The 13,125-nt window shown below is 44.7% G+C and overlaps 1 protein-coding gene across 2 annotated transcripts in view; it reads right to left on the bottom strand.

The window, feature by feature from the left end:
• ABL1 (ABL proto-oncogene 1, non-receptor tyrosine kinase) overlaps positions 1–13,125 on the bottom strand; it is a 388,171-nt gene that overhangs the window by 134,844 nt on the left and 240,202 nt on the right. The window contains exon 1 of one of the 2 annotated variants that reach the window (XM_068248845.1): positions 8,406–8,963. The exons of the other annotated variant lie outside the window; for it this stretch is intronic. Within the exon in view, the coding sequence (XP_068104946.1) occupies positions 8,406–8,562 (157 nt within the window). The 5' untranslated portion in view covers positions 8,563–8,963. Of the gene's footprint in view, positions 1–8,405; positions 8,964–13,125 lie in introns of those variants that run through there. 2 annotated transcript variants of the gene reach the window in all.

Genomic DNA, 13,125 nt, shown 5'->3' with positions numbered 1-13,125 from the left:
GAAGTTTGGTAGTCACATGACGCAATGTGGGACGTTGGTAAGAAACCCTCCCTCACCCGCCCACTATCACACTTGCGTTCCTGCAGACCCCCACCGACAGTGGATCATCCCCCCAGACCAACACCCCCAATGGAGCGTCCCCACATCCCCCCCAGACCCCCCCCCCCAGTGGAGCGTCCCCCCAGACCAACACCCTCAATGGAGCATCACCCCCACATCCCCCCAAATCCACCCCCAGTGGAGCGTCCTCCCAGACCCCCACCCCCAGTGGAGCCTCCCCCCAGACCAACACCCCCAATGTAACGTCCCCACATCCCCCCACCTCCAGTGGAGCGTCCCCCCAGACCAACACCCTCAATGGAGTGTCCCCACATCCCCCCCAGACCCCCAACCCCGGTGGATTATCCCTCAGAATGGTCCATTTCTTCACTATTGTGAAGAAATGTTTATTCTCCCACTGCCCCCAATGCAGGGCTTCATCTTCCATTTCCGGTTTGCTCGGGTTAGCCGTCTGGAAAAATTGGTGCAAAGTTGCTTTCCATCCAGCAGAACGGATGGAACAGATCAGTTCGAGCGGACGGATGTGAACGGTTCCACTGGTTAACACTGGATCCGTTCGCATCCATTCCGTTTGTACAGTATCCGTTCCGTTCTGGTCCGCTGTTTAACACAAATGTGAACTGAGCCTTAGTGCAAAATGCACATAATATCACGCATACCTGTCTGTATTAACTAAAGTTTTGCTTTAGAACTTAAGATTTTATAACTAGAATTTATGTAGCCTTCCTTTATGAGGAATGCTTTCTCCTTATCAATATGCAGGGCCGGATTTCTTGCAAGGCCGCATAGGCCATGGCCTAGGGCACCAGAAATTTAGGGGCGGCTCAGTGAGAGGCAGTAAAGCTGTTCTATACAGCCATCCCTATCTACAAGGACAGCTTTAACCTTTGAACACTCTGTCCTGTACTTGTGTCATCTCTGCAAGTCCTGTAAGCTCTATCCTGCAGGTACACATTAGCCTAAAGGTGGCTACACACCATACAATTTTTTAAATATCTGTTCAATTTAAGAATTGCAATCAATTTTTCTGACGGATTGTAACATTTCAAAAATATGACCAATGTACCACACACCTATGTTAAATTTTTCCCCAATTATGATAAAAATGATTAGAAACTCTGAGAAAATTGCTAGGGTGTGTATATTAATAAATTGGCAATCTACCACAAACCATAAAATCTTCAGAAAGATTGAAGAAAAATATCTGGCATTCTGAATCGATAAAAACTGGAAATCCGATCGGATTTTTCAGTCAAATGAAAAAAAAAGCTTTTGTTTTTTTTCCGAGAGATCCGATCATTTTTATCGAATTGCCGTAAAATTGGATCATTTTATTGTATCGTGTGTGGCCACCTTAACTCAGATGGAGACACAATGGGTCCATCATTAACGAGATGGCAAACATAACATAAAAGTTCTTAAGGAAAACATAATTTCTAATCTATACGCATATTACTGAAATAGTTATTGTCTGTGACATCCAATGATGGAAAGTAAGTAGAATCCTCATTGGGGCCCAAAGAAATAACAACCATACAGACGGTATAGTTGGCCTAGGGCGGTAAAAAGTACAAATCTGGCCCTGTTAATATGGAGAAACCCTAACCAGTGTGTTTTATCTATATACATTGGTGGAAGTACGTACGACATCGCTTATGGGCCCAGATGAGAAAATCCATAAGGATCATTAGCCAATCAGTCCATGCTAAGAGCCACTCAAGACTGCATACTTTACATTGGATTGTGAGACAATTAGTGACATTAGCTGTTCAGTGTACTCTGTAAAGCACCCTGGAGGTTTGTTAGCAATCTATAAATGCGTAGCAATAATACTGTAATAATAATCAATTGCAGGCTGCGATCACTGCAGGTAATCTGAAGGCTAGCTAGGGCACTGGAGGGAAGTGGAACTGCAGCGAGAGACCACATAGACTGTTAGGGACTGGAAGAAGCCCCAGGTAAGTAAAGCTTAAGTTTTCCCCTTCAGCTAGTTTGTCCTTTAACTACTTGAAGACCGCCAAGTAGGCGTGACCGCAGCGGCAGCCCCAGGACCGCCTAACGCCAATTGGCGTCAAGTTCTGGGGCTGCAGTTTCACAGGGAACTTCCTCGCGTATGCGCGATCGTTCCCTGCCACTTCACGGAAAGGAGTTCTGTGAGTAGCCTGCTAGACGCCTATCCCGGCTAGCAGGCTTTTTGTACACGAAAGGGGAAAGAAATCCCCTTTGTTTACAACTGTACAGCGTTGCGGTCCCAGGCAGCGCTGTACGAGATCGGTGAACCCCGGCCTTTAATTGGCCGGGGTGCGCCGTCCTCTCATAGGCTGATGCCTATGAGAGGCGGAACAGGACGGATCGCCGTCATGTTCCAATTCAGATACCGGAGGGGAGGAGGGAGAGAGAGCCTCATAGAGGCTGAAGAAAAAAAAAAAAAAAAAAAAACTGCCGCAGCGATCGGACCCTTCCGTCGGCATGTCCCCTTAGGGACAAAAAAAGGAGGCGAGTCCGATCGCTGGGCACCATAGCTGGGCTGTGCAGGAGGCTGAAAAGCCTGCACAGCCCAGTACTGCAAAAAATGGCCTGGTCTTTAGGGGGGTTAGCACTGTGGTCATCAAGTGGTCATGAAGGGGAAAAAAATATATATGATGATATAATTGAACTGGTTGTGTATTATGGATAATTACTAGAACATTAGTAGCAAAGATGATATTTTTATTTTCAGTTATATGTTGTTTTTTTTTATAACATTGCATCATTAATAATATTTGCAGCTTACACACTACTCAGCATTCTAAATGATTTTACAGAGCAGGCTAGTGAACTTTTGAACTGTCCTATGTGACTTTGAAAGTCGTGGAGCTCAATGGCTCTTTTGCATAGATAACAACGGAGTTTATTAACTATTCCTGTACTGAAAACAATACTAGACTTACAGGGGTTGGACAAAATAATGGACACACCTAAGCAAAGCACTGTGTTTGGTATGGACACGTTTTTCAAAATTAAGGTAGCATGCAGTAAAACCGTGCCTACAAAAGTTGGTGAAATGATGATATATTGGGAGATAGTTTGGCCAAGCAATTATCGGGACTCTTCATCCCGATATGCACATACTAGTAATTTATAACATCACAGGGGTTGTGGATGGTTAAACATAATGACCCTAGGGTTTCAGGGTATGGTTAGGGTTACCAGTTATCTGGTGGTAGATCAGAATGTTGGTTTTGGTTGTGAATTGTTTAACCAATTCACTACCCTGGTAATTTTCACAGTTCAGCTCAGCTGTGATTACTTTGGCAATAACTTTATCAATAATTATCACAACTAAATGATCTATATATTGGGTTTTTTTTAGGACAAATAAGGCTTTTTGTGGCTGATATTTGTTATTAGTAATTACCTTATTTTCTATGCCCTTTAAAAGTAAAATAAAGAAAAAAGTGAAAAAGTACACAATTTATCCACTTTTACTAGTTATTTCAACAGTTCATTTGTTTTGAAACTGTATTTCATGTAACAATTAAGTAATGTATACAATCTGCTACTGTCTGCTCCTGGAATTTGTATTTTACACTTGTTTACTAATTAAATCTGCCACTGAATTCCCTGGGAGGAGGAGAGGGGTTTGCGGTCATTATTTTACAACTCTGTAGTGAGGTATCAGGCCACAGATAAATAAACAGTGTAAGGCCTCTTGCACACTGCAACTGATTCCGATTCAGATTCCGCTTTTTAAAGGGAACCAGAGAGGAACGGGGGGTTGAAAAAAGAAAATGATTTTATACATACCTGGGGCTTCTTCCAGCTCCATAAGCCTGAATCGCTCCCACGCCGCCGTCCTCAGCTTCCTGGATCCGCCGGTACCGGGCCCGTCAATTCCCGGCGGACGCGGCCAATTGTCCGCATCACAGGGGCTCCCTCCATACATGTACGCATGCGGCAGCGCAGTAAGCAGCCACATGCGTATCTGTATGGAGAGAGCACCCTGTAATGCGGAGAATTGGCCGCGTCCGCCGGCCGACTTGCCGACTCGCGGCAATGACGGGACCCGGTGGCGGCGGATCCAGGCAGCGGAGGACGGCGGCGTGGGAGCGATCCGTGCGTATGGGGCTGGAGGAAGCCCCAGGTATGTATATTGAATCCTCTCTGGTTCCCTTTAATCAGTTTTTACATCCGATTCAGATTCCGATTTGCAGTTTGCTCCCTGCACACTGCAAATCGGAATCTGAATCGGATGTAAAAACTGATTAAAAAGCGGAATCTGAATCGGAATCACTTGCAGTGTGCAAGAGGCCTTAGGGTTAGGGTTAGCCTACAAAAGTTGGTGAAATTTTGTAGGAAGTAGTGCAGAGACTTATTTTCACGTCCTAGGGACAGCAAGTGCTTAATAAGGAGTATAGGATTGAGCTAGGCTTAGGTGGAAGGTTAGGTGTTTGGGGAGGAAGGGGTAAAGGTTAGGTGCAATGATAACTTGAGGGCTGTTTGGAGAGGGGAATAGTAGTTGGGAAAGAATCAAGGCTAGTATTTGGCAAATAAGTGGATAAGATTAGGATTAGACATGGGTATGAGGTTAGTGTTAGGCAAGTTGTTGACGGTTTTAGGCAGGAAAGGACACTGGGGCAGAGGAACTGAGGTTGTCTGGCCTGCTACTGTTATCTTCATATCCTTCTCTTTGTGTTCTCTGTGCCGAAAATGAATGGATGTTGGCAAATTAGCTGCAGGAATGTACTCAGGTGCTAGAGGAAGATATGTCTACCAAGTCTTAGAAGTCATAAGTCATGTGTCTACATTGATCATAACAAATGCTAAACAAAAAAAATCTTATAGGCAACTTTTCAGGTATATTGCCTGGTTGTTATTTTACCCAGACATGCCACCAACCTGCTATTCAGTTATTTAGATATTATGGACCATTAAAAAAAAATTATCTGAAAGCAGGAAGTTTTGAAAATGTGTAAAGTATCCAGCAGAATGGAAAGCTCTTCAAAAGAGCAAAATGAACGTAGACAAAATAATGCCAATAGAAATGGAGGGGAAAACATGCATGGTCAAGCACTATGAATACACCCCTATAAAATTCCAAAAATGGATTGGCCTGTTTTGCTGTGAAGAACCTCTAGATGAAGTGACACTACAAGTCCCAGTATGTCCTCTCTAAGGGCTCAGCCACAATATAAGCGCTTTTCTGAGCGCTTGTGATTGATTAGAGCTTTGTGAGCGCTTTTTAAAAATCGCTCTTATTCACTTTCATTAAAATTGCAGTAAAAATCGCTGCGATTTTGCGCATATGCGATTGCCACGATTTTAATGAACGTGAATGGAAGTGATTTTTAAATCAATCACAAGCGCTCAGAAAAGCTCTTATAGTGTGGCTGAACCCTTACAGTCCATATTTCATCTACTATCGATAATGGAGAATTCCACTAAAGCCTCCTACACCCGCTAAACTATAGTTGTTTGAAGAGTCTGACAAGCTACAGATTTTGTAGTAGTGGATGATAATCGTGTGTACAACTGTAGCCAAATGACGATAAGCAACCGACATTGGACAATTTTCCCTATCCATCCAGCGGATCAATTGAGACTTCTATTGGGCAGATATTGTGCAGTCGGGCATGTGGACACAATGTTGTTGGAACTACACTGTTCTACTGAATTTGCACGCACAGAATTTAAATGAGTTGGTCATTTTGCCATATCGGTGTGCGGAAATGACAAGTCTTTCCAAAGACGTCGCTGGTAAAGTCATTTCCACAATGTTGGTCGCCTGTTTTCGGAGACTAGTGTTGGGCGTGTGTACGGACCTTTAGTGTCATAGCATTGGGAATTCAAATGCAAATTAGGTTTGTAATTCATGACTATTACAATGTTTTTGTGCGAAAAAAAATCAACCACAAAACTTTGGAGCAATGTTTCTAGTATGTCATTAGTCAGCATTCTGACTAATGTCTCGGAATTAGTCAGATAGAGATGGTCAGTGGAATGCAAATTTGCTGATGCAAATGTTATGTTAGTTTTAAGGTGCGTACACACATGCGACTATAGTCGCTTGTAACGATCGTTCCCCGATCTTTATCAACGACGATCGTTACAAAAAACGAACCACCGACTATTAAGGCAAACGACGAACGAGCCAAATCGCTACAAAAGAAAGTTCTGTCTCGGCGGATTTTAACCAACGACGATCATTTGCAAAAGTAGTACATCGTTGGAAACGGTCGTTCGTACTAGGCTTGACATGCGCATTTCACTATTTCTCTGTGAAACTTCTCATTTTTATGCGCAGGCGCAATAGTTGCTTTACGTGATGTAATGTTCGTTCTAACGATCAGATCGTTACACACCTTTTAAAACTATCTTTACTTAGGTCGTTCTTTCATCAATTAAAAGTTTGTTCGTCGTTCTCAACGAACGATCGTTGTCGCATGTGTGTACGTAGCATTAGGTAACCTGGTATCCAACCAATCAACCACTCACTTGACTGTTCCAATCCCGAGCTGAACACATTTCAATTAAAAAATCTGCACCAAGTCACGTCAAAATTTCACTGGCCCTATCTCGTCAAAGATAACTAGAAAGAAAGACTTTTTGAATGACAGATCCAGTGAAAAGTGAAAAAAGTGATGAATCTTAGTACAACAGGGCTTATATGCAATTCACTTTTTCACCAGAGTTTTCTCCAAGGAGATAAGTTTTCATCTTCAATTTAAAATAAGTTTCCATTTCCAGCACTTTTCAACTAAAAAAGTACCAAAAAGTAGGTTAAAAAGTACTATCAAAATTATTTTGAGTATTTTCTTGCTTGCTGACAGTTTAAAAGGCATTTTATTGACAAGTTTAACATTTTCACCTAGGAGATAACTCAGGTGAAACATTGAATTGCATATGCCCCTTTGTATCCAAAGTTTTCTCCTAGGAGATCATTTTTCATCTCTCAGCACTCTGCAATTGAAAAAAGTACCAAATAGTGACAAAATAGTATTTTCTTGCTTGCTTCTGCCTTAAATGGAATTTCATTGATACGGGACCATATGCAATTCACTTTTTCACCTGAGTTTTCTCCGAGGTGATATTTCCACAACTTGTCAATAAAATGCCTTTTTAAGCCACCAGCAAGCAAGAAAATATTTAAAATTATTTTGACAGTACTTTTCCGCCTTTTCAGTACTTTTTCTATTGCAAAGTGCTAAAAAGTTATTTTAAATTGAAGATGAAAAATTATCTGCTAGGAGAAAACTCAGCAGAAAAAGTGATTTGCATATGGGCCAAAGGGCCATATGCAATTCACATTTTTCACCTAGGTGATATTTTCACAACTTGTACATCAAATGCCTTTTACACCACCAGCAAGCAAACAAATACTCAAAATCATTTTGACAGTACTTTTTCACCTACTTTTTAGTACTTTTTTCAATGCAAAGTTAATCTAAACTGTAGATGAAAAATGATCTCCTAGGAGAAAACTCATGAGTAAAAGTGAATAGCATATGGGCCCAAGTGAGATTTCTAGCGAATAAAGGTGAAAAAAAAAAGTAAAAATATAACTAGAGAATACTTTTACTTAATGCATCTTAGAACTCTTTAAATCCCTGATGTACTCCAACTCTCAGGAACTGCTGGATGAAGGTAGGACTACAAATCCCACAATGCCATCAAAGCTGGCATTTTGGAAGCTGTCAGAAGCAGAGACCGCAGGTCACGGCGATCACTTGGCGGCTTGTTCAAGAACGAATAGTTGAGCCAATGGCGCAGATATTGGAAAGGGTTGCATTCATCTGACAATGTATACAGTAACGTCCTGCCTCTGGTCACTCAACTAGTTAAACAAAAAATGGAATCTAGCTAACCAAGAAACATTAAAACCGATCTAATGAAACACTTGGCAGAATCTGTTAAGGAATTTGGTTGTGGAACACTTTACCATGTAAGGTGAGGTCAGAAAAGGACGCGGGATGCGCTCTTATGTGGCCTGGAAAACACATACGCATACGTCTACCGAAAAGGCACAAGCAACTCACTAAGAGCTTGCAATCTAAATACAGCAAGGTTATGCGACACTTAAATACATGAAACAACTTCCAGAAAGTTTCTGCAAAGGAACACGCTATCGTAATGGTCATGAAGTAGTTAAAACTACTTTTCTAAAAGTCTTTCCTAAACTGATTGCTTTTTGTCCTTCATCTTGGTGTTTTGCCTGTGGCTATGGGAGAGGGGGGCAGCTGCCTGCTCCTAATCTGTGCTGAGGCCTAGAGAAAGGGGATTGCAGATCTGGAGGCTGCAGCTGGCTAGAGCTGAAGCCTGGGCCTCCCCTCCTCACCCCCCTCCTCTCGGACACCCCCTTATCTCACCTTCTAGATAGCAGCTGGAGGATGAGGACAGTCCTTTCTTCGATTTGCAGCCCACTAGCTTCAAGCAGATTTCCAACATTTTCATCTGTTGCATGCAGGACTTGCTGGATGGCTTCTTCCTCCTGGAGCACTCGATGATTTCCCCTCCTTCCAACATGCGAAAAGTCCAGAGCGGGATAGGCCACTTGGCCTCAAACCAAATCCTAGTCCGTTTAGAGTAGTGCTCCTCCGGCTAACTCCTCGTTTTCTTGACACGGGACAGCTCCAAAACTCTGCGGAGACTCCGAACTTCATCGATCCAAGCAGGATGTTCGCCAGAAAAGGAGAGGCTCCGATCTCTAAGGAGAAAAGGAGGGCTCACCTAAATCCCTTCCATGCAGTCCCTCCATAATGATCATGGGAAGAGTTCCTAGTCACCAGGAGAAGATTAGACTTCTAAGTTTTCCTGTAAGTTCTTGCTGGTCGCCTAGGCTCTCACTCTCGGTCCAATAGGCAGCTTGTGTTAGTCAGGGAGAGCTGCTTACGTTAGACTGCCAACAAAGGGCCCCCTTCATCCTCTGGCTGCCTCTAGTGATGACATCTAAGGTCTAGCTACGCCTACCCCGTGCACAGAGGACTGTTAACCCTCGCCTGAAAGCAACGCAACTCCTGCCCTTTCTATGCACTTAACCTTTACAAGTTCAAGCAAGGAAAATGACTGGAATTTGTTCTCTGCATCAGCTCACTAACACCACACGGCAAGGAGATTAACACTCGCAATAGTGATATAAATATCAGTTTTGCTTCTGAAGAGTGGCTGGGAAATCTCGCTGCTTTCTGGGTGTTTGTTTAATAGCACGTAAACTGTGAAGTAGACTGAAGATGCTCCTTAACAGTACAATTTTTAGCTAACAATCTAATCGATCGAATCTTATAAAAAATGCAATCATACAATAAAAGCTCGGGGGTCTATACATTAATCGATTTCACAAGCTAATCAAACTTTCGATCCAATAATTTTATTACATCGAAAGAAAATCGGTAGAGCAACATTTCCGGTCAGAAGGATTGATCGCGATTGATGGAAAATCCCAGACAAAAGGGCTTAATAATGGTGCGCAGTAGTAACGGTCTCGATATCACAATGACATACAGACCCCTGGCCGGTGTCAGTATCCCGCCCCCCAGTGTATATGTGCCTCCCTGCCCATGTGCAGTGTTGAAGGTTCATCTGCCCGCCAACGTGAATATTGGCCTCATCCAGTGTTCAACATCACTGCAAGTGCTTGTACAATGTGCAGGTGCCTGGTTCACCAGGCGAACCAAGCGGTCGCCTAGGGCGCCGTGTGGGAGGGGGGCGCTGCCGGGGGGGGCACTGTGCCCATCTTCCCTTTCCAGATTTTGGGACCCCCGTGGTAAATTGGCCGCGGCGTCTTATAGACGGCGCGTCAGCTCACTCCCCACAGCCTGCAGCTCACCTCAGCCTGCGGGAGTCTTACCGCAGGCAGAGCAGGGCTATGGGAAGATGGCATCCAAAGCCAGATTTGTGTCTCCAGTACAGGGCTTTGGGCGCCAACTTCCAGTAGCCCTGCTCTACAGTATCAGCGCAGGACTTTCGTAGGCTGGCTGCACCGCTGCAGGCAGATCAACGGCGGAAGCTGCGCCCAGGGAGAGGAGTCTTCTGCAGGTGAGTATTTTTTTTTTTTTTTTTTTTTTTTTTACAGGTGAACATTATTTTCTGGTGCAACGCTGCCCACATTATGATTATTTTCTAGTGAAACATTGCTGCATTATACGTATTTTCTGGTGAAACATTGCTGCATTCCAATTATTTTATGGGAAAACATTGCCGCATTATGATTATTTTATGGTGAAATATTGCTGCATTATGATGATTTTCTGGTGAAACGTTGCCACATTATCATTATTTTCCAATGAAACATTGCCGCATTATGATTATTTTCTGGTGAAACGCTGCCCACATTACCATTATTTTCTAGTGAAACATTGTCACATTATGATTATTTTCCGGTGAAATATTGCTGCGTTACAATTATTTTCTGATGCAAGATTGCCGCATTACGATTATTTTATGATGAAACATTGCTGCGTTACGATTATTTTCTGGTGCAAGATTGCCGCATTATGATTATTTTATGTGGAAACAGCCTTCAACACTGTGTATGGACAGACATGCGCACACATAGACACGCAGACACTTGGGGGGTGACAGCAGGATGATTTCCAATAGATTGGCAGCACGGTGGCATAGTGGTTAGCGCTCTCGCCTTGCAGCGCTGGGTCCCCGGTTCGAATACCAGCCAGGTCACCATCTGCAAGGAGTTTGTATGTTCTCCCCGTGTTTGCGTGGGTTTCTTCCGGGCACTCTGATTTCCTCCCACATCCCAAAACCATACAGATAAGTTAACTGGCTTCCCCCTAATATTAGCCCTAGACTATGATACATGTACAACACTATACATAAATATAGACATATGCCTATAGTAGGGACTAGATTGTGAGCTACTCCGAGGGACAGTTAGTGACAAGACAATATACTATGTACAGCGCTGCGTAATATGTTGCGCTATATAAATACCTAAATAAAATAAATAAATATAAATCTATTGGAAATTGGTGTACACTGTATGGGTGGGCAATAGATCCCTCTCTGATCAGATTCGATCATAAAAGGATCAATCGAATGGTAGCAGATCGGACAATATATTATCGCCACCTTGAATGGGCACCTTAATGGCGAGGTCGGCATCTGCAGCATAGGAGACCGGGAGCCACCGGAGCTGCTGTGAGGGCACAGGACGGCTGCCAGGGGCTGGAGGAAGCTGCAGGTAAGTGGATCTTTATTTTTGCATTACCTTGGATGTTGTCCAAGGTGTTTGTAAAGGTTAGCAAAAGCTGGTTAAGGGCTGAGACCCACTAGGGTGATTTTGGCAGTGTTTTTGGATTGCCAACAATTCCAAAAACGCTTTGGCAATGTATTTAAATGGTGGGGAACTCATTAGTGCGATTGCAATGAGGGTTGATTGCAATCACAGGACATGCAGCATTTTAAGCGCTCAATGCTATGTATAGAAGTGCTTCAAAACCACTATGAAAAGTTATTTTGCAGTGATTTGGGGGCCAATTGTTTTTGCCGAGTGTCCGGCTTCCGCCCATAGCCCCGCAGTAAAGGTCACGGCGCTTCTCTGATTGGTCCTAGAGAAGCACTTATGACCTTTTTCATTAGGGGGCAGGGCTATGGACAGAAGCTGGACATCGGGGACACCTGGTAAGTATTTAAAAAAACAGAAAGAAAGAAGAGCTAATCGGAAGCACTGTACATTTTACTGTACATTGCTTCAAACCAAAGCCAAACGCGATAGCAAACGGAAATAAATATGGCAGCCTCCATCTCCCTCGCACTTCAGTTATCCTTTAAGGCAGGGGTGTCAAACTCAAATACAAAGTGGGCCGACATTGAACACTGAGACCAAGTCGCGAGCCAACCTCAATGTCTAGTGGCCTCCTCCCTCCGTTATAAATTTCTGTAGTGTCTAATAGCGCCCCCCTCCCTTATACTGTTCCCTAGTGTTTAATGCCTCCTCCCTCCCATATACAGTTAAAGAGACTCTGAAGCGAGAATAAATCTCGCTTCAGAGCTCATAAATAGCAGGGGCACATGTGCCCCTGCTAAAACGCCGCTATCCCGCGGCTAAACGGGGGTCCCTTCACCCCCAACCCACCCCCCGCAAAAGTGTGTCGTGAAAAGGTCGCTGGCTGTCTCTTCCTGGAGGCAGGGCTAACGGCTGCAGCCCTGCCTCCAGTCGCGTCTGTCAGCGGCGCATCGCCGCCTCTCCCCCGCCCCTCTCAGTGAAGGAAGACTGAGAGGGGCGGGGGAGAGGCGGAGATACGCGCTGACAGACGCGCGTGGGGCAGGGCTGCGGCGGTTAGCCCTGCCCCAACCAGGAAGCGCTCCCCGGGTGTATCGAGGGGGATTTGGGGGTGAAGGGACCCCCGTTAAGCCGCGCTATAGCGGCGTTTTAGCAGGGGCACACATGCCCCTGCTATTTATGAGGTCTGAAGCGAGATTTATTCTCGCTTCAGACTCTCTTTAACTGGTTCCTAGTGCTTTCCCCCTCCCTCCTCCACATGGCTTCCCTGGTGATCTAGGGCATCACCTCAAATACAGCTTCCCTGGTTGTCTGGAGTGGGCCAAACATAATTCAAAGTGGGGAAACCACTTAGGGGGGGGGGGCAAATTTGATGGCTCTGAGGGCCACATTTGGCCCATGGGTCGGAATTTGACATATGTGCTTTAAAGAAAACCTGTAATGAGAAAAACCTCCCCTGGTGGGTACTCACCTCGGGTGGGGGAAGCCTCCGGATCGTATTGAGGATTCCCCGTCCTCCTCGGTCCCAAGGCGGCGGCGAAAAAGCTCCTGGAACGGCGGGGATGTAAATATTTACCTTCCTGGCTCCAGCGCAGGCGCAGTATTGGCTCTCCGCTCGGAGGAAATAGCCGATCGCTGCTGGGCTGCTCTACTGCGCAGGCGCAAGTCTCCTGCGCCTGCGCAGTAGAGAAGGCCCGACAGAGATCAGCTACTTATGCCTATTTCCGTGCAGAGAGCCGCAACAGCACCCCCGCTAGAGCCAGGGGAAGTAAATATAGCAAGCCTTGTCAGCCTTGTCGATGGAGGATTCTGGGACACTTCGGGGGAGCCTGAAGTTACAGTGGAGGGGG

The sequence above is a fragment of the Hyperolius riggenbachi genome, chromosome 8 (assembly GCF_040937935.1).
Source record: "Hyperolius riggenbachi isolate aHypRig1 chromosome 8, aHypRig1.pri, whole genome shotgun sequence".
Lineage (NCBI taxonomy): Eukaryota > Metazoa > Chordata > Amphibia > Anura > Hyperoliidae > Hyperolius > Hyperolius riggenbachi.
Note: the sequence above shows the minus strand (reverse complement) of the source record. Positions and strands in the feature narration are given on the sequence as shown.